General features: G+C 37.4%; 1 protein-coding gene across 1 annotated transcript in view; it reads right to left on the bottom strand.

Annotated features, from left to right (window-relative positions):
- The window catches only part of NME8 (NME/NM23 family member 8), a gene marked incomplete at its 5' end in the record, with an annotated part of 35,312 nt that overhangs the window by 1,841 nt on the left and 11,681 nt on the right, over positions 1-21,790 (bottom strand). The window contains 9 exons of the mRNA XM_081102002.1: positions 3,599-3,743; positions 4,319-4,470; positions 7,464-7,571; positions 8,249-8,393; positions 13,477-13,646; positions 16,582-16,772; positions 18,344-18,436; positions 20,577-20,650; positions 21,419-21,485. Coding sequence (XP_080958128.1) covers positions 3,599-3,743; positions 4,319-4,470; positions 7,464-7,571; positions 8,249-8,393; positions 13,477-13,646; positions 16,582-16,772; positions 18,344-18,436; positions 20,577-20,650; positions 21,419-21,485 — 1,145 coding nt within the window. The remainder of the gene's footprint in view (positions 1-3,598; positions 3,744-4,318; positions 4,471-7,463; positions 7,572-8,248; positions 8,394-13,476; positions 13,647-16,581; positions 16,773-18,343; positions 18,437-20,576; positions 20,651-21,418; positions 21,486-21,790) is intronic.

Here is a 21,790-nt window from a genome sequence, read left to right as displayed (position 1 = left end):
AAAAAAGATATACAGTGCAACAGTGCTCGACGAGACATTCTGCGTGTTGGGTAATTGATTATAGCATCATATATTTGTTGGTTATACATACTATCTTTGAATTGTTTTGCACCAGGAGTCAGTGCAACAACACTGCAAAAAGTTAATAGGTAAGAAACCTATCAACCTTTTAGAAAAAACGCCGTGATTTATATTTATTTATTTTTGCAGCCTTGTGATGGAGAATCAAAAGAAATAAAAAAGCAAGACTGAATGATAAAGGAAGTGGAAGTAGCAGTAGCCGACCCTTTCAAGACATATGGACCGAGATGAACGGGATTGTCGACAGAAACAACAGATCATTGTGCATACTGTGTAATGAAATGGTAGTAAGCAGAACGTGGAATGTAAAGAGACATTTTGAAACTAATCATTGTCAGCTCTTGAAAAAAAAGTATCGATGAAAGGAAGGAATACATTTCTAGGCAGCTACACCTCTATAAAAGTCAATCAAATTCCATCATTAAATTTGTAAGATGCTCTACAAATTTAACAACAGCAAGTTACTGTATTGCTCACTCCATAACTCAGCATGGAAAAGCCCTCAGTGACGGAGAATTTATTAAGGAAACATTTCTAAGATGTGCACCCGCTCTGTTTCACGATATGAAAAATAAAGATGATATTATTAAAAGAATTTCTGAGTTACCACTCAGTTGAAATACTATCAAAGACAGAATAATAGATCTTAACAAAAATGTACAACATCAATTAAAAAAAGACTTAAATAGCTGTAAATATTTTTCGATTTCTCTTGATGAAACTACTGAGGTCATATCAAATGCTCGGTTGGCCATTATTGCTAGATATTCTGATGGTCTCACAATGAGAGAAGAGTTGATAAAGTTAGAATCAGTGCCAATAAGTACATCAGGAAGCGAAATAAGTAAAGTTGTCATAAAAACATTCAGTGACCTAAACATTAATATCTCTAAAATTGTGTCAGTCACGACAGATGTGGCACCAAATATGGTAGGAAAAAATGTGGGATTCCTGAAATTGTTTATGGAAGCTATTAGACATCCACTTGTACCTTTTCATTGCATTATCCATCAGGAGGTGTTGTGTGCCAAATCATTCTCAGAATTGAATGATTTAATGTCAGTTGTAACAAAAATTGTGAATTTTATAGCTTCTCGACCCCTTCACAAGCGAGAATTTTCTGCACTTTTACAGGAAGTTGATTCAACCTACAGTGGACTACTGATGTTCAATAATGTGAGATGGCTGAGTCGAGGTAAAGTACTTGAGCAATTTGTGGAGTGCTTTGAAGAAATTACGGTATTTATTGAGAATAAGGACCTGGCAAACTTTCCTCAGATCAATGATCATAAGTGGGTCAGCAATTTGATGTTTTTTACAGATCTCTCTGTTCATATGAATGAACTGAACTTAAAATTACAAGGTTTGGGCAAAAATATTGACATTATGTTTGTGCCGGAAGCCGGTCCATCCTTGCTGTTTCAAAGGACCTGGCATATATGGCATACTGTTCTTAAAATGTTTGCTCACTTTCTTGGCACTATGTGTTTTGACCAAGGTCTCCTCTCTGAGAAAGGTTGTTTCCCCAGGTAGGGATTTTCCCCTGAAGTTAGGGAGGGAATAAAACCTCTTAACTAAGTGCCAGGCGGGTAATTAATCACTTTAACTACAAACAATCATGCTTAAGCTACATAATCTTTACTCCCTGGAATGGAGATAAGAAATGCCCTAACCTTTGTAATAGAGATTGATAGGATTGAATCAACTGGTATAAATACAGATGTAACAAGACAGCAAGAGACAGAACTAGAGAGACAGAACCTAGGCACAGAACCTACACAGAACATTTTCTAGAGACAGAAGAACTTCGCTGGAGAGAACATGGCAAAAGATCCTAGACAGAAACTGGCCTCAGAACCTAGAGACAGAACCTAGCGAGAGAACATGGCAAAAGATCCTGGACTGAACCTGACTACAGAAATTGGCAAGAGAACCTGACTAGAACCTGGTGACTGAACCTGGCTGGAGAACCTGGACAGAACCTGGCTGGAGAACCTAGCAAGAGACCATGGACACAGAACCTGGCTGGAGATCCTAAGCAGAACCTCTCTGGAGATCCAGACCAGAACTTGGCTAGAGATCCTGGCTAGGCTGCTGATCAACTGCACGCTGCCTCCGTGTCATTCCTTCTTCGCCGACTCCGTCCACACCTTTGGGGACCCCTGGACCCGCTGGGGTTGGACGCCGGCATGTTTGGATACATCAAATCTTTTGAAAGTAAACTTAAAATTTTCAAGCGAGATATTGAAACTGAAACTTGTAAGTATTTTCCTCGGATAAAAACGTATTTCGAGAAGGCCACTACCACGAGTGGAATGGAGTCCACACTTATGTACCAGAATATAGTAAACTCTCTATTTCAACAGTTCAGCGAAAGATTCGACCAATTTAGAAGCCTAGAACAGACCATTAAAATAATTAAGTATCCGGATGTCGTTGTTTACAGAACTTTGGAATTAAAGGATTTCCAATGGATGCAAATTGACGATTTAGAGATGCAACTTGCAGATTTTCAAGGTAGCATTTGGACTCGTGCGTTTGTCGACTTAAGGTCGAAACTTGAAAATCTGGAACGAAATCATTTGAATAATGAAGAAGAGCTCAATATGAACAAGAAATTTTGAGTGCTTGGAACAGAGTACCTGACACTTTTAGCGACATAAAAAATCTAGCGATGGCTTTGCTAACGATTTTTTCATCCACATATTTTTGTGAGACTGTTCTCAGCATTAAATAATATTAAAACGAACAAAAGAAACCGGCTAACAGATGAAGTTTGTGGCGCTTGCTTGGCCTTGAAGTGCACCAAGTATGAACCTGCAATCGAAGAATTAGCAGACAAACTTCAGCACCAAAAAAGTCACTAATTTCTAGTTTTCGTACCATTTGATTATCATTGTTTTTATTATTAATTTTTCCTAAATGTACATTGTTTTTCTGTTTTTGTTCACTTTCTACATATTTTTTGGTTGATTTTTCTTTGTTAAATGGCATTTAAATATATAAAATAAATATAAAAAATATAAATTTTTTTTACTATGGTTGTAAATATCAAAAAAACATGAATATTTCTATATGTGACACAGCACCAGAGTTAAGTTAGGGTTTTTCAAAATTTTGACAAGCTGAGCTCAAGAGGTTCGCCATCACTGGGTTAGGTACTATTATTATCCCCATTTTATACATATAAGAAAACTAAGACACAGAGAAAGTATATTGGTAAACAGGAATTTAAACCCAGATAGCCTCTAGATCTAATGTGAAGACCTAAATTTTAAAAAAAGGAAGGAAGGAGAAAGAAAGAAAAAAAGGAATAAGGAGAAGAAGGGAGGAAGGGGAGAGAGAAATATAGGAAGGAAAGGAAGGAAATAGAGGGAAAATGAACCCAAAATATTAATAAGGTGTCTTTCCATGAATGAGATTAGATGGAATGTTTTAATTAATTTTTATATTTTTCTGTTTCTACAATGAACAGATACTACCTTATAATGCAAAGAACTATATTTCAGAAACTTACTCAGATAATACCTCCAACACACTGTTATAAAAGTCTTTCTGTGCTATTTTATAATAAATTTTGTCAGCATGCTCTTTGGTTAGCAGAATTTCCTTCATCTGTATTATATCAAATCCAGCCTCTTTGATACGGTTGAAGATCATCTCTAGAGAAAACAGATATTTGCTCATCGTACAGATTGCCTCCACTTTTGCTCCATGTTCAAGTAGATTGAAATAACTGAGGATGGTAATAGCTTTATTTGCATACCGTGGTTTTAAAAGGCAAAACTATGCTCAACTAAATTGAATTTGAAAAGCACCAGACTGACATTCAGAAGAACTTTAATATGCTATTGTAGGTGTTTCATCTCTGAGATGCATCTTTCCAGAAGCCACCTGAATCATCGAGTGGACTATGAAAGCGGGAGAGGAGGTTACCAGCTCCTGAGCTAAATGTTAAGACATGTTTCATCTCTGCTACCAGGACCAGGAAACTTCTTGCTAGATCGAAATTGAAAGTGAGAGCCAATCTGAACTCTTCCTCCTGAAGTAGAAGGGAGCTACTGAGGGAGTTAAATAAAGTAAATCTTGTCAAAGTTTCACCCACAGCTTAAGCTTGAGTGGCTATCCTCTGCCTATGTTCAGAACTGGCATTACTCCTTCAACTTTTCTGTAGTTTGAAAAATTTCACTAAACTTGAAGAAAATGTACACATTGGCTTTCATTTTTAAATCTTTACCTCTTTCTTTGAGTGTTGCCTGAGGTTTAATCACTGCTAAAGTGTTTTGAGGAGGAAAGAAATACTGGATTTCCCTTTCGGCAGCTTCAAGTGAGTCACTTCCATACAACTGGTTGATCGGTAGGTTTTCCATTGCAAATTGTACACACAAACTTGAGAAAAGAAAACAAGTTAAAAACTATTATGGCATAACAACATAACATAACATAGAGCACAATATAACACTGTATAAATTGTTCAAAATTATCAAACAAAAGCAACTCATCCCTGATCTAGACATAGTTAAAAAGTAATTAATTACAGAATGGTCTGGGGCATGCGACTTCATTTCAAGGATGTAATAGTCTTTAGAAAGGAAGAAATAAAGACATAAATGAAAGTAAAGGAGGGAAGGAGGGAGGGAGGGAGGGAGAGAAGGTGAAAAGGAAGGAAGGAGGGAGGGAGGAAGGAAATGGACTTTTAAATAATCCTGATAATGGAGATTGACAGATAACTGTGAATGGAGGAATGGATGCCCTAGCACGGTGACAAAGCACGGAATCCTGATCACTAAATAACCAATGGACATAAGACACTGGGGGGTAGGGGAGGCCAGGGGATTGTCAAGGGCAGGGGGGAAAAAAAGGAGACATATGTAATACTCTTTGTAATACTTTAAGCAATAATAAAAAATATATATATATTAAATATAAAAAAATAAAATAAAACCATTTAAAAAAAATAGTATCAAGCACTAAAGATGGCATTTGACTCTATACCAAAGATACCAAACTATAAACTTTAAATCCAGGAGAAACTGCAGTGGAAACTTCCCAGTAAGCAAGAGCAGCAACAAAGGAGGAGCCTACAGGACAATTCTGTGTATAAAGAAGCAGTAGAGCCCTAGCTGGTTTGGCTCTGTAGATAGAGCGTCAGCCTGTGGACTGAAGGGTCCCAGGTTCGATTCCAGCCAAGGGCACATGCCCGGGTTTCAGGCTCGATCTCCAGTGGGGAGCATGCAGGATGCAGCTGATCAATGATTCCTTCTCATCATTGATGTTTCTATCTCTCTCTCCCTCTCCCTTCTCCTCTGAAATCAATACAAACATATTTTTTTAAAAAAGAAGAAGCAGTAGGGATGCTGATGGTCCTGGACAATTCATGTTGGGTTAGATAATTAGTCTGGTTCTGTTTCTGTACAATGGATAAATATATATCTCTTACGTGAATTGTTGATGTTTTTTGTTTCCCTTTTTTTCTGTCTTTATCTGTCTATGTATGTACGTATGTATGTATGTATGCATGCATGTATGTATCTATCTATCTATGTATATTTTAACAGAGGAGAAGCTCACTGTTCATTGTACTTTCTGCCTTTTACACGCACTTTTGAGTGTAAAATCCAGTGATGGTGAATAGTGTCCCTTCCTGTTTATTTAATAGGGTGACATCACTGGAAACTTGGCTTTCTAGCTTCAGCTTCAAGACTCTCTTTGTGCCTCTCGGGTTTCAGTGACCCATTTTTGATTTATCCAACTTGACCTTCCCACTCAGGCCTTGACGATTCTCACACCCTGATTTGGAGATGCTTGTGGCCTAAGTTCCTTGGAGCCTGTGCTTGCCAGGGATGGGGAATCTGCACAATGGTTGACAAAACAGCTTAAATGATCACCAGCACTTACACCGTTCAAGGCAGAGGACTACAACCAGCCCCTCTGTTATGCTGCTAGACATGATTATTGAAAAAAGTGCATATACATTTGTAAGTGTGAGTGTGTGCATGTGTAAGGATAGCTTAGAGGGGCTACTATATTTATCTTTTATCAAAGTGACCGTATTTCAGATTAAGCAATGCAGAATGCAAAATCTGCTACTTGCGTGCAGAAAAGGGACAGAGCTCTGTTGACAGTTATCTCTAAAACAACATGAACGACCTGGGTGGAACCAATGAAACTGGAAAAGGGGAACCATTCAAACAGAATGGTCAGGGTTAGTTGCAAGATAGGGATCATTAGGGCTCTGGATGGGAATCCTCACAACAGTGGGGTGGGAGAGGCAGTCAGTCGGAGCTTCCCCTGGAGGAAACGTCTCTGTGCTGGTGTACTCCCTCCACACCTGGAACCACAATTGCTAGAAGAGTGTGCCTACAGGCATAGGCTTTGTGTTGAGAGTCGTTCCTCTCTCTCTAATGCTATGCATTGAATTCTATGCAACATTTCACTAAGAGGACCTAGGACACTCTGCTCACACTATCCACAGTGGTCAACCCACATTATCCTTGATAGTTATTTTCTGGTACAGGAGCAAAGACCTAAGTGAGCAGGCTAAATAGGGGGGATAAATGGTGCCCACTCAAGACAAGTCAGGTTCAAGATATCCTGCCCAAAAGAAGATTATTTCAATATTTATGTCAATGATGCTTCATAAGTACTGTTATTGTGTAAACAAATGTGTCTAGTTTGCTGTGCCTGATAGAGCACCTCTATTCTTGCTCACTTGAAGCAAGAGCCTTCCTTCCCTGTATTGAATCCTGCTCTGCAACTGGCACAGAGAATTCAAGCGAATTGCAATTCAGTTCGTTTCCATCAGCTCCCTCCCAAGAATGTAGATGCATGAGACACTATCCACCCCCCCGCCCCCGGGTGATAGCAAGCCTAACAGTTAAGGTCAAAAATATTTACAGGGTACCCCCTATGTGCCAGGTAGCATACCATGTGTTAAATTGATTGCAAAGTTTAGTTGACTAACTTAGTAACGGTTCCTGCCCAAGTAGAGACTGCATATTAAGTCAGTCATGATGGTCTTGAAATGCTTATGATCCACTAAAGAACCTGAAGCTGCCATCACACCCTTCTCAAAAGAATTTCTCCTAAATAGTGGACGGGGTTGCAATTTCTGCCAAGAGTTGGCCTTTTGTCTGGGTGCCCATCACTTACTTTCCAGTTCCAAACCAAACAGCCCGCAGCCTTCTCTTGCAAAACCTTGGCAGTATTCGGGTTGGCACTGGGCTAGGCCTCCAGCCGATAGCAGTCCACTCTGACCCAGGAAGAGCAGCTACCCTGAGAACCTCCTTTGAACTAGAACTCTGGTTCCTATATCCCGTATCTAAAAGGGAATTAAAATGGCTCCTATGAAAACAGTTTGGGACCTATGATATGAATCCAACCTGTTCGGAAGATATCTTTTAGCTTCTCCAACAGTACTTGGTCCAATTAACTCTTTCCAGTGTTGTAAAGAATTTTCTCTCACTAAAACAAGAGCTAGAGATGGACCACTGTTAGAAAATTAAAAACAAAGTTAATAAAAGTCTGACTCAGTAGCTAATTATATAGAGATAATACAAGTATATTTGTTAAATAGACTACAAAAAGTCAAGATAACCCTTTTACCGAATCTAAAATTAATTTCCATTGGTGTATTCTTTAAAGCATATTTATAAAAGGATGAAAGCAGAGAAATGAAAGGGGAAAGGGGGCCTTGGTTCTAATACAATGGTTCCTATATTGATCCTATACTCCTGCTGATTTATATCCTCCTGCTGGATTTCAGCCCCAGGCGTTATTTCACTTACGCTTTTAGAAACCTGACAGATTTCTAGCCTCTCCTGCCTCTCCTAGATCTTTAGATTACCAAAGCCCTTGAGAGTCAATCAGTTTTCTCTGCTTGGAATTGATGATGTTGCACCCCCTGGGTTCCTGGCATTTAACTCAACTGGACTCCAGCCACTACACCTGGGGTATTTCCATTGCTCCAATAACATTCCAGGAGGACTAGACAAGACGGACAGTTGAACAGAGAATCGACACGGGAGGCAGACTGGCTCAAAAAGCAGACTCAGCGCTTGTTTACAAAATTGAGAGGCTTGGCAACTTGAGCAGAAAGGTTAAGAGGAGATTTAAATAATTCAAAAATAAATCAGACTGTGCTTTCTACACCTGAAGTTTATTTTACCTGGTCATGTTTTCTATCACCTTTTCATAATAATTTTCATTTTCATATTCCTTGCACAGAGTTCGTGCCTCTTCTTCTGATAATACCACTGGCCTTTGCATCAGTATATTAAAGCCTTCATTTTTAATAATATTCAAAACATCCTCTAAACAAAAAGTAACATGAAAAGTTTTGAATTGCTAGGTTAGTGGTTATATACACAATATAGAATATATTATCATGGTGACATATAATGCATTTTATTCTATTATGAAATTTAAAAACTTGCAAAAATAGTTCATTAGATTTTAATTTAAGGTGAACAATATTCTTAACATATTAAATTATAATGGTATTTCCAATTTTACATGACATAAGAATCACACGCACACACACACACACACACACACACACTGAAGTATCTCATTAGCAAATATTTTCTATACTATATGCTTTCTCTCTAAGACTGGCATCAAGGCAGGGCTCTCACCTCTCACTACTTCTATTGACATCAGACTGGAAAAACTAGTTAATGAAATAACACAAGAAAAGAAAATAAAGGGTATACAGATAGGGAAGGAGAAAATAAAACTGTCTTTGTTCACAAATGATATGATTGTCTATGTAGAAACCCAAAGAAACAACAACAAAACTCCTAAAACTAATAAGAGACTATTATAGCAAAATTGCAGGTTACTATTAATGTACAAAAGTAAATGACATTCCTATATACTAACAATGACATTGGAATTTGACATTTAAAACAACACAATTTACATTAGTACACAAAAAATGCATCATAGCCAGTTTGACTCAGTGGATAGAGTGTTGGCCCGTGGACTGAAGGCCGTGGGTTCAATTCTGGTTAAGGGCACGTACCTCATTTGCAAACTCGATCCTGTGCCCCTAGCATGTGTGAGAGGCAACCAATTGATGTGTCCACAAGTTATTTTGTGGATATGGATACTGAAAAACTGATTCTAAAGTTTATATGGAAACACAAAAACCCAGAATAACCAACTCAACATTGAAAGACAAAAACATTTTTTGAGGACTGATAACTACCCACTTCAAGATTGACTGTAGGACTACCGTAATCAGCCCTGCTGGAGTGGCTCAGTTGGTTAAGCGTCATCCCATGAACTGAAAGGTCGCCAGTTTGATTCCTGGTCAGAGTACATGCCCAGGTTGCAGGCTCGATCCTTATTTGGGAGTGTTCAAGAGGCAACTGATTGGTGTTTCCCTCTCGCATCAATGTTTCACTCACTCTCCCTCTCCCTTCCTCTCTTTCTAAAAAAATCAATTAAAAACATTTTTTAAAACTACTGTAATCAAATTAGTGAGGGATAAGCAAAAGAATACACACATAGATCAACAGAACTGAATAGAGAACCCAGAAATATACCCACATGAATATGTCAACTGAAGTGTGACAAATAAGCAAAGGTAATACAGTGGAGCAATGATAGTCTTTTCCACAAATGGTGCTGGAACAATTGGACACACACATGCAAAAAAAATCAATCTAGACATAGACCATATACCTTTCATGAAAAATAAATGAAATGGGTTATAGTCCTAAATGTAAAGTTCCAACCTATAAACTTTCTGCAAGATAACAGAGAAGAAAATACTGATAACCTTTTAGGGTTTAAATTGATTTTTTAATTTAAACACTAAAAGAGCAATAAAAATACCTGACAAGTTGGACTATATTAAAAACAGAAACTTTCCAGTAAAACACACTGTTTAAAAACACACAGAGCCCAGCCCTGACTGGTTTGGCTCAGTGGATAGAGCGTCAGCCTGCGGACTGAAGGGTCCCAGGTTCGATTCCGGTCAAGGGCATGTACCTTGGTTGCGGGCACATCTCCAGTAAGGTGTGTGCAGGAGGCAGCTGATCGATGTTTCTCTCTCATCAATGTTTCTAACACTCTATCCCTCTCCCTTCCTCTCTGTATAAAAAAAAAAAAATCAATAAAATATATTTTAAAAAAACAAAAAACACCGAGCCCAAAACCTAGAAAAATCTTTGCAAACTATAGATATTTAAAGAACGTGTATTCACAATATGCAAAGAACTCATAATTCAACAATAAGTAAACAAATAACTCCATTAAGAAATGGGGGAAAAAACATCTGAAGAGACATCTCACCAAAGAAGATATAGAAATAGAAGTTAGCATATGAAAAGATGCTCAGCATCATGTCATTGGGCAATTGTGAATTGAGACAACAATGAGATACCATTACATACTTATTAGAATAGAAAAAACCTAAACCACCACCTGCACAGCAACAGAAGCTCTCACTACTTGCTGTTTAGAATTGAAAATGGTACAGCACTTTAAAAGGCATTTGACAGTTTCTTACAAAGCTACACATAGTTTAACCATTTGATCCAGTATTCAGGCTCCTAGGTATTTACCTTACTGAGGTGAAAACTTATGTCTACACATGCAAAAAATCATGTATTAATGCCTATTTCAGCTTTATTCATAATTGCCAAAAACTGAAAGCAACAAAGATGTCCTTCAATAGGTAACTGGATAAACTTTGGTACATCCATAAAATGGCATATTATTCAGTAACAAAAGGAAATGAGCTACCAGGTCACAGAAAGACATAGCGGAATCTGAAATTCATATTAAGTAAAAGAAGAGGCTACATCAGCCGTGGGCAAACTACGGCCTGTGGGCCGGATCCGGCCCGTTTGAAATGAATAAAACTAAAAAAAAAAAAAGACCGTACCCTTTTATGTAATGATGTTTACTTTGAATTTATATTAGTTCACACAAACACTCCATCCATGCTTTTGTTCCGGCCCTCCGGTCCAGTTTAAGAACCCATTGTGGCCCTCAAGTCAAAAAGTTTGCCCACCCCTGGGCTACATACTATATGATTCCAACTCTTTGACTTTCTGGAAAAGGTAAAACTATAGAGACACCAAAAAGATCAGTGGTAGCCTAAGGACAGGAGGGTGGAAGGGAGGAATGACTAGGTGACTCCATTCTGTATGATACTGTAAAGAGGATACATGATATGCATTTATCAAAACCCATAGCATGTGCAAAATAGAGAACTTTAATGTAAAATATGGATTTTAGCCAATAACAATGTGTCAATATTCATTAATTTTAAAAACATATCACAAAAATATGTTAATAGGAGAAACTGTTAAGCATGCATATTGGAACTCTGTACTATATTAATTTTTCTATAATTTTATAGCTGTCCTAGTTTATAAAAATCTATTCATTTAACAAGTATGTAAATATTAAGAAATATTTTAAAAGGCAAACAAAACATTCCAAAGAAGAAAACTATAGGACCAGATAGTTTTGCTAGTAAACTCTGGTAAATATTTAAGAAAAATGTAATATCAATTATACACTGTTTCTTCCAGAAAATAAAGAAGAGTGACAACTTATTTTATGAGGCCTGCATTATGCTGACACCAAAACCAGATAAAGATATTATAAGAAAACAACAAATAATTCTCATGAATATAAGCATGAAAGCTCTCAACAAAATATTTAAAAATCAAATCCAGAAGTATGCAAAAAGGACAATATACAACAATCAATTGTGATTTATCTGGAGAATGCAAAGCTGCTTCAACATTCAAAAATCACAGTAATTACCTTATTATCAAACTCAAGGAAAAGTAATAATCACGGTAGTAGACACAGAAAAAATGTTTGAGAAAATGCAATATCCATTCATGATTTTTTTTTAAATCCCCAAACTAGGAATAAATGGAAATTTCCTTAATTTGATAAAGGATATATAGCACTAAAATTATACTTAACTAGAGGCCCAATGCACAGAATTCATGCAAGAGTAGGCCTTCCTTCCCCCGGCTGCCAGCACCAGCTTCCTTCTGGCACCCAGGACTCGAGCTTCCCTCTCAGGGGAGGCCCCCCCACCACCATTGTTCGCCCCACATGCTGGTGGCCTGGGCCTCCCTCTGTGGGGCAATCATGGGGCAATGGCTGGGCCCCCGGCCAATAGCATTGCACCCACCTTGGCTGGCCTGGAGCCAATAGTGTCATAGCATGGTCCTGGATGGTCATCTGGATGGTGGTCCAGATGGTTGTTCCGCTGTTTGGCTGTTCGGTCGATTTGCATATTACACTTTTATATATAAGATGGTAAAAAACTGAATGCTTTCACTATAAGGTCAGGAACAAGGCAAACTTGTCTACTCTCACCTCTCCTAGTCAACATCATACAGGAAGTTCTAGCCAGTCAGTCCAATGATGCAAGCAAAAGGAAGAATCATATATAGATTGTCTTGATTTTCAGTGTTATTATTGTCTACATCAGTAGTTCTTGGCCAGAAATTCTATCCCTCATGAGTGCATTTGACAATGTCTGGAGACATTTTTTGTTGTCACAACAGGGCGTGGTGAGAGGGAAGATGGGGGTGCGCAGGGATGCTACATCTGATGAGCAGAGGCCAAGGGTGTTATAACCATTTTACAATGCACATGACACAGCCTCCCTCAGCCAAAAATTATCAGTTATCTAGCCCCAAATGTAAGTAGGTCTGAGGTTGAGAAATCCTGGTCTGCACAGACATTCCCTAGGAGATGACATCAAAGATTCTAACACTGAGTTCAGCAAGTCAGAGAATGCAAGGTCAATATAAAGTATTGTATTTTCATATACTAGATATGAAAAATAATTAATAGTGTGAATGTATGGTTTGTATTCTTACTCTGCATTTCACTCTGCCATGTGAATACGGGAGTAGGTTAAAAATAATTAGCACTTTTTAAGTGTAGGCACTGTATTTATGTTTTCTTATTTTCATCTAATTTTTTTGTTCTTTTTTAAATTTTATTTTCTTCTTTTTCAGTTAGAGTTTGCATTCAATAATATTCTCTATATTAGAAGAAAGAGACCTGATAAAGCATCTTTTTCAAATCATACTATTAATGAGGGGTTGACCCAAGCTTTGAGTTAAGGCATTTCAGAAATGAAAACTACCAATTTTTATTATATAATAATTCCTGTCACTTTAAAATCTTTTCTACAACATTTATAAGCTAGAAAATACTTTGTAAACTCTTTACTGAAAATGGTTTTGTTATTGAAAATTAGTACATTAATATTAACTAAATTTCTTACTTTAGGTGCTTTTTCTTCGAAGTTAAGTCCTAAAATAATATATTTTAATGTAACTACACTAGGGTTTATTCAAATCCATTTATGAAATAAACAATTTGTACCTTATTTCTTACCTTTCTTTTCTTGAAAAAGATCTGGTCGAAGTAATGCCAGTGTCTTTTCTAATTTCATGTTTTTAAAATCAGGGAAGAAGATATCAATAAGCTTATTAACATTATCTACATCCTCTTCAACATCACAAAACTGACGTATATTTTCTTTAACCAGATATTCTTCTAAACTGCTGAAATTCAAAATATAATTTAAGATTATAAACTGAAGTTTAATAGCCGTGACAGAAAGTTAAAACTGATAATATGTTTACAAATAATTCAGAGTTTAATAAAACAAATAAAAATTTAATTTCAAGTGGCTGTTATTGGAAGTGTATACATCCAAAGACCCGACATCCAGAGATCAGCTGCTAACCCGGAAACACCGGATCTGGGACAGCGCGACTACGTGGAGCCCTGCTTCTCCTCACGGAAAGCAGAGAGAGAACTACATAACCAAACACCTGGAGAAGAGAGATCGTGAGGAGACCAAGAACCAGCCCGCATATGAAAGTAAAACAGGCATCACCAGAAAAGGAAGTAAATGAAATGGATGCAAGCAACCTGTCAGAGAAAATTCAGAGAAATGGTCATAAGGTGGATGAAAAGAATGGAAGACAAATTCAACAATATGTGTAAGAACCAAGAGGAAATGAAGAAAAACCAAGAAGAAATGAAAAATGACATCACTGCCATAAAGAACACAATAGAATGCATCAACAGTAGACTAGAAGAAGCAGAGGACTGCATCAGTGAGCTAGAAGACAAGGTAGGAAAAAATACCCAAGCAGAGCAGCTTCTAGAAAAAAAAAATTAAAAAGCAGGAGGAGAGCCTAAGAGAACTCTGGGACAACATGAAACAAAACAACATCCACATAATAGGGGTACCAGAAGGAGAGGAAACTGAGCAAGGAATAGTAAATCTATTTGAAAAAATAATGACAGAAAACTTTCCTGATATAGGGAAGAAAAAACTCACACAAATCCAAGAAGCTCACAGAGTCCCAAACAAAATGAACCCCAAAAGACCGACGCCAATGCACATTATAATTAAATTGGCAAACACCAATGACAAAGCAAGAATCTTAAAAGCAGCCAGTGAGAGACAGAAAGTCACCTACAAAGGAGCCCCCATCAGACTAGCGACTGATTTCTCAACAGAAACACATCAGGCAAGAAGGGAATGGAATGAAATATATAAAGTCATGCAAAGGAAGGGTCTGAATGCAAGAATACTGTACCCAGCAAGGCTATCAATCAAAATTGAGGGTGAAATCAGGTGCTTCACAGACAAAAAAGGACTTCGGGAGTTTATTACCACCAAACCAGCAATGCAAGAAATGCTAAAGGGTCTGCTGTAAAAAGAAAAAATAGGAAACGAAGAAGGAACACAGGGGTAAAGAATAAAAATGGCGACTAACAAGTATCTATCAATAATAACTTTAAATGTAAATGGATTAAATGCCCCAATCAAAAGACATAGGGTAACTGAGTGGATAAGAAAACATGACCCATATATCTGCTGTGTACAGGAAACCCACCTCAGAAAAAAAGACGCACACAGACTGATGGTGAAGGGATGGAAAAAGGTTTTTCAGGCGAATAGAAATGAAAAAAAAAGCCAGGGTAGCAATACTTATATCTGACAAATTATATCTCAAATTGAAGGACATAAAAAGAGATAAAGAAGGCCATTTCATAATACTAAAGGGAGCATTGCAACAAGAAGAAATAACTCTGGTAAACATATACGCACCCAAAATAGGAGCACCCAAATACATAAGAAATCTTCTGGAGGAGATCAAGGGAGAGATTGACAGCAATAGAATCATAGTTGGGAGTTTAACACCTCATTATCACCATTGGACAAATCCTCTAAACAAAAAATCAGCAAAGAAACATCAATCCTAAATGACTCACTAGATCAGATGGAATTAATTGACCCCTTCAGAACATTTCACCCCAAAGCCACAGAATATACATTCTTCTCAAGTGCACATGGGTCATTTTCAAAGATAGGCCATATATTGGGTCACAGACAAAGTCTCTTCAAATTCAAGAAAATTGAAATCATATCAAGCATCTTCTCAGACCACAATGGCATAAAACTGGAAATCAACTACAATAAAAACAATCCAGAAAAGTCAAACACATGGAGACTAAATAGCACGCTATTAAACAATGACTGGGTTACCAAAGAGATCAAAGAAGAAATAAAAAACATCATGGCAACAAACGACAATAAAAACACAACACTCCAAAACCTACGTGACACAGCGAAAGCAGTCTTGAGAGAGAAGTTCATAGCTCTACAAGCCTACTGCAAGAAATAAGAAACAATGAGAATAAATTACCTAACCCTACAACTCAAAGAGTTAGAAAGAGAGCAACAAGAAAATCCCAGTGTAAGCAGAAGGAAGGAAATAATAAAGATCAGAGTGGAGATAAACGACATAGAGACCAAAAAAACAATACAAAAGATCAACAAAACCAAGAGCTGGTTCTTTGAAAGGATAAACAAGATTGATGAACCTCTAGCCAGGCTCACCAAGAAACAAAGAGAGAGGACCCAAATAAACAAAAATCAGAAATGAAAGAGGAGAAATAACAACAGACCCCACAGAAATACAAAGGATTGTTAGAAAATACTACAAACAACTCTACTCCAACAAACTAGACAACCTGGAGGAAATGGACATATTCCTAGAAAAATACAACATTCTAAAACTCAATCAGGAAGAGTCTAAAAATCTCAATAGGCCAATAACTATGGAAGAAATTGAAGCAGTCATCAAAAAGCTCCCAGCAAACAAAAGCCCAGGGCCAGATGGTTTCACAGGGGAGTTTTACCAAACATTCAAGGAAGAACTAAAACTTATCCTCCTCAGACTATCCCAGCTGTAGAAAGACAAGGGAAAACTTTTCCCCTTGCCAATCCTCTTGATATAAACTTTCAGGGCAAGCCCCATTTTGCTGAATAGATAGTACTTTAGATTGACTGAGAGAAATGCTTGTAGCTTTAACATGAATACTATTATGCTTGTCTTTAGATTTTGAGATATTCGGACATCACTTTTCATTACCTACTAAGACATTGCAAATCATAAATTCTTGGTCTTGAGCTACCTGTCCCACTTTTTCTTCACCAGTGAAGATGGGTCCATCTCAGGTTGACCCTCAGGTGGTTCTTGAGGTTCAGTCTCAAATTTAGATACAATTTCCTCTTCCAAGAATGGTACTTGTTCAGTGCTTCGAGATACAACTAGAACACAGCTTAGGCTATGTGTCATTAATGAGACAAACTCTTCAAAGTCAGGCTACAAAATAAAATGATAAACGGGTCAGGTTCCTGAAATGGATAGGCTAACATGGCAGCTGCCACCTAAGTCAAGTAGCATCTTCCCCTTCATGATCACTGGGCAAGGGAATGGTATCCTTATGAAGCCCCTGTTAACAGCCACATCTTTTAAGGATTAAAGCTCACAGCCAGCAGGGATTGATCTTAAAGATAGTATAATACAGTGGTTCTCAACCTTCTGCCCTTTAAATACAGTTCCTCATGCTGTGACCCAACCATAAAATGATTTTTGTTGCTACTTCATAACTGTAATGTTGCTACTGTTATGAATCATAATGTAAATATCTGATATGCAGGATAGTCTTAGGCAACCCCTGTGAAAGGGTCGTTTTGACCGCCAAAGGGGAGTCTCGACCCATGGGTTGAGAACCGCTGGTCTAATAGCTGTCCTGGCCGGTTTGGCTTAGTGGATGGAGCATCGGCCCGCGGACTCAGGGGTCCCAGGTTCGATTTGGTTGGGGGCATGTGCCTTGGTTGCGGGCACATTCCCAGTGGGGGGTGGGGGAGGGAGTGCAGGAAGCGGCTGATCGATGTTTCTCTCTCATCAATGTTTCTGGCTCTCTATCCCTCTTCCTTCCTCTCTGTAAAAAATCAATAAAAAATAAAATTTAAAAAAGATAGTCTAATAGCTATTCTCAAACTCTAGGAATTTTCCATATCATCTGAAGGGCTTGTTATGTGAATGCAGGTTTCTGGAGCCCAATCCCAGAGTTTAGGATTCAGTAGATTTAGGGTGGGGCTCAGGAATTGGATTTTCTCAAACGCTCCCAGGTAAATGCTGATGTTGCCAGTCTAATCCTTTCTGGGGCTAATAGAGATGCTTTGAGTGGTGCAGCTAGTTTACAAAGTGCTATGCAGTAGAACTTTCTCCGTGATGACAAACATGTTCTGTGCTCTCCAACATATGTGGCTAGTGCAACTAAGACTGAATTTTTATTTAATTTATCGCTTCTTGGCCTTTTGGCTAAGATCAAGTGTAGTATCTGTTCTTATCAGTTTAATTTGTACTTAACTTATTTCATGTATCTAATGGCTACCACACTGGACAGTCGATTTGTAGAACCTATATCTCCTCACCCCCAAGCCAGTGCACTTTCCAGTACATAGCACTGCCTGTCTCATATACCGCCAAGCAAGAGAGAATTAAAAAATAGCTTGAGAGAAAGGCTTTTGGGTACAGAAAGAATTAAAGCTTTCCTGTAAAGTGTATGATAAGTAGCCTTCCACCTGGGACAAAAATCTATAGGAAATTCCTGGATATTTACTTCCAGGCTCATGCAGGGAGTGTTAGAGGACTTAATATAATGAGGTCTTCATTCCAAAAGAACACAATTAGATCACCCACTTCTGGTCGACTGATGGCGATTTCTCCAGGGTCACCATCTTTGGTATCGCCATGGTGTGGACACAAACAGGGAGAGCGGGAGCTTATTTGGTTGGTCACACTTACGCATTTGCTTTTCTATAATGAGGATCTAAAACGGATAAGAATGTAGGCAACACAGTGGGGGTTTTGTTAGACTTTCTTACCTGCTCGGCTATTTGACTATAGAATTCCCTCACTTGGTTTTCAGTGAGCACTCTATTATCTTCTGCTTCTATGACAAATCCTGCGTTGACAATCTTCAATGAGAGAGCAAGGTCAGATCCAGAGGTTGTAGGACCACGTGCAAAACAAGTCAAGGACATCTGTGTCCTAGGCTTCATATACCACCCCTATTTTAATGCATTTCATGTAAAGACCTCAGCACAATCAGTAGGGGACTAGATTTGAAGAGGCTCAGAAATAAATATCACAGAAAGCCCTTGTCAAGCCCTTAGTATTTAAGTTTTCAAGACTTAATCCAGAACACCACAATATTTATATTATTTATGTGAATTGCCTCAAAATGTGAAAAAACTAACAGAATCACTCGGAAAGACATAAATTTCTTAACCATCCATTTTTGAAATCACTAACTTTTTCAAGGCTTTACTTTGTTACGGTTATAGCTCATGATCTATTATAATTTTCTAACAACAAAAATAAGCGAATTATGGGGAAGGGCAGAATTTAAGATTTAGCCATGTGCTACTTGTCTTAAAGAAAATTTAATGACAAATTCAGTTTGCCTGTCACACTCAAGTATAATAAAATGTAACAAAGAGAAGTTTTTAGGCTAATATAAAAAGTTCAATGAGGAACTAAACAGTGAAATACAATAAATAATACACAGTCTGAAGTGTAACCTGGATTCAAAGCAACTTAGTAATTACATGAAATTATATCAATAATTTGACCTCAATTTGATTGGGTGTACCCAGCACCAATTCTTTCTGCTTCTATTATTAAAGCAAGCTCTGACCTGGTTCCATGGGCTGATTTGATATTGCAGAGCTATATTTACATCTTAGTGACTCCTCTCCTGACGTTCCAATTTGAAAAATTTCTAAATACTCAAATCATGTCTGTTAAGTTACTAAGCGTCTGACAAAAGAAAAAAAAATTCAAGTAACTTTTAACCTTGATAACTTCTCCTTTGTTATAGTTGAAAAATGCAGTGTGTTCATTTTCTTTTTATTAAAACATTTTTTAAACTTTTTCTGCCCTGTGGGTTATGTAGCTTTTTACTGCATTCCAGAGAAGTGAGGTATGTAGTAGCTATTCATAATTTACATTTCTGAAATGTTGTTTAGTATGTCAAAACAAAACATTTCAGATGAAATGATGATTAATAGCATTGCCTCAACTAAAACAACTATATAATTTGAAAGTCTTCACTATTGTAGCTATTAAAACATACTAGAATAAGCAACTGTAAACCATTGGTAAGGATATTATTTTTGAAAACTTTATAAAATATAAAAACAATATATGGGGCACTGAGGTACAGTCTGTGTCCCCCTTCCCACATACACACCAGAATCTGGAAAAAAGGGGGCTGGGGTTTATACTTAGAGAGGAGTATCAATTAAATCAACTCATAATTGGGAGAGAGAATATATGTACCATGACCCGTGGATCATTAATCAGTGATAATGCTACTATAGCTAAAGAAAGAATACACAATGGGAAGTTCATCGAGAGATACCCAACCCCTTCTGACATAGCTCTCTATGTGATCTCCTCTACTGCACATGCAATATTCTTTCAAATTTCAATATAATTCTGTTGTTTCAACACAAAGTCTTTATTCAGGGGTCAGCAAACTAGAGCTTGCCGTCGAAATCTAGCCCACTGCCTATTTTTTTAAATAAAGTTTATTGGAACATAGTCTCACCCGTTTGTGTACATAGTGTCTGCTGGTGTTTTCTCCATATGATCGCAGAGTTGGGACAGGCCATGTACCCACTAACTTGAAAATAGTTACTAAATGACCCTTTAGAGAAAATGTCTGTTGACCTTTGGATTAGAATGCAATTTTCCTCTAACATTTTTTTTCTCTAAAGCAAAATATTAAATACAACCTTAAGCTATCATGTATCTAAAAAGGACCATACATTTATGACAACATATAGGGAATAAAGCAAGCTAATGTGAGCTTATAACAAGTTTTCACTCAACATGAAAAACATTTGCTGCAATCTGATAGAACGGAGTTATTTAAATAAGGATGCCTGAGTGGTTCTGGCCCTTTAAAGACAAAACATTCAAAGCCATTAGAGGCACCAGAAGTTCATTATGTTCTATTTTACTCTACATGATAAGCTCATCTCTAAATTGACAACTAAGGGGTTGTTATTTTTCAGTTAATTGAAACTACTATTGTGAAATATTACTTACATTTTCTTTAATTTCCGTAGTTTTTCCAGTATTCCTAGCCTCGGGTTTGATAATAGCAATACTGTATATTCGGCCTGGGAAAAAATAAATAGAAAAATTTCATTGTCTTGGCACTAAGTCTAGATAATGAAGGTTTTAGTAATTAAAAATGTAAACTACTGATGTCCAGTGAATTTTTGTCCATTGACAGCTTTGTTCTTATTGCGGCATTTCAACTACCAAAGAGGTTCTATTTGGAATCAAAGTGCACATCCTACATTTGCATACAAGAGAAACATTCACAAGAGTTTGTAGTACAAATAATAATAATAGTAGTAGTTGTAAATAAATAAATACATAAATAAATAAATAAATAAACACAAAAAACAGATGAGGTAGGCACTGGTCCTGAAAGGCTCCAGATATAGAGAGCAAAGACAAGGGGAAGGGAAGCAAAAGAAATTTCTTTAAAAAAATATTTTTTCGTATTGATTTCAGAGAGGAAGGGAGAGGGAGAGAGAAACAGAAACATCAGTGATGACAGAGAATCACTGATTGGCTGCCTCGCCCCACACAGGATGGAGCCCGCAACCCGGGCATGTGCCCTAACCACATGCCCTGACTGGAAATCGAACGATGACCTCCTGATTCATAGGTCGATGCTCAACCACTGAGCCACACCTGCTGGGAAAAAGAGGTTTCCTTTTAATAACTGGATCCAGTATTGCACAAATCATAATTTATCCTACCAGTTCCTTATCAATTCATACTGATGCTATTACCAGCTCTTTGCTACTTTAGGTGATGCTGTAATGAGCATCCATCTACTACAAATCCCTTGCCATTACTTTAAATTTTCTTACCCATAGTATCTTTGGATGCTGTCTTGGAAAGTTCTGTATTTGAGCCTACAAGTCCAATTTCATGATACTATGGAAGAAAAATGCAAGTAAAACAATTACATTTTAATGTGGTAGTGAGTTTTTAGAAATTTTATTTCTGATAAACATTTATAATCGAAGGGATAAAAGGTAAAGTGGAAATGTGCCTGCATTTATCTAACACTGCTTTTCCCAAACATTCCACTAAAACAGGATAAAGAATATGTTAAATAGGTAGGGTAGGGGAACTATCATAAATAATGTATATATGCTGTATGGAAATGGTTAAAAAAACTTTAAAACTTAAGAAGAGTACAAGGAACAAAATAAGAAAGAAGCATAGGTTAACAAGAA

Source organism: Myotis nattereri, assembly GCF_964212035.1.
Source record: "Myotis nattereri genome assembly, chromosome: 11".
NCBI lineage: Eukaryota > Metazoa > Chordata > Mammalia > Chiroptera > Vespertilionidae > Myotis > Myotis nattereri.
Note: the sequence above shows the minus strand (reverse complement) of the source record. Positions and strands in the feature narration are given on the sequence as shown.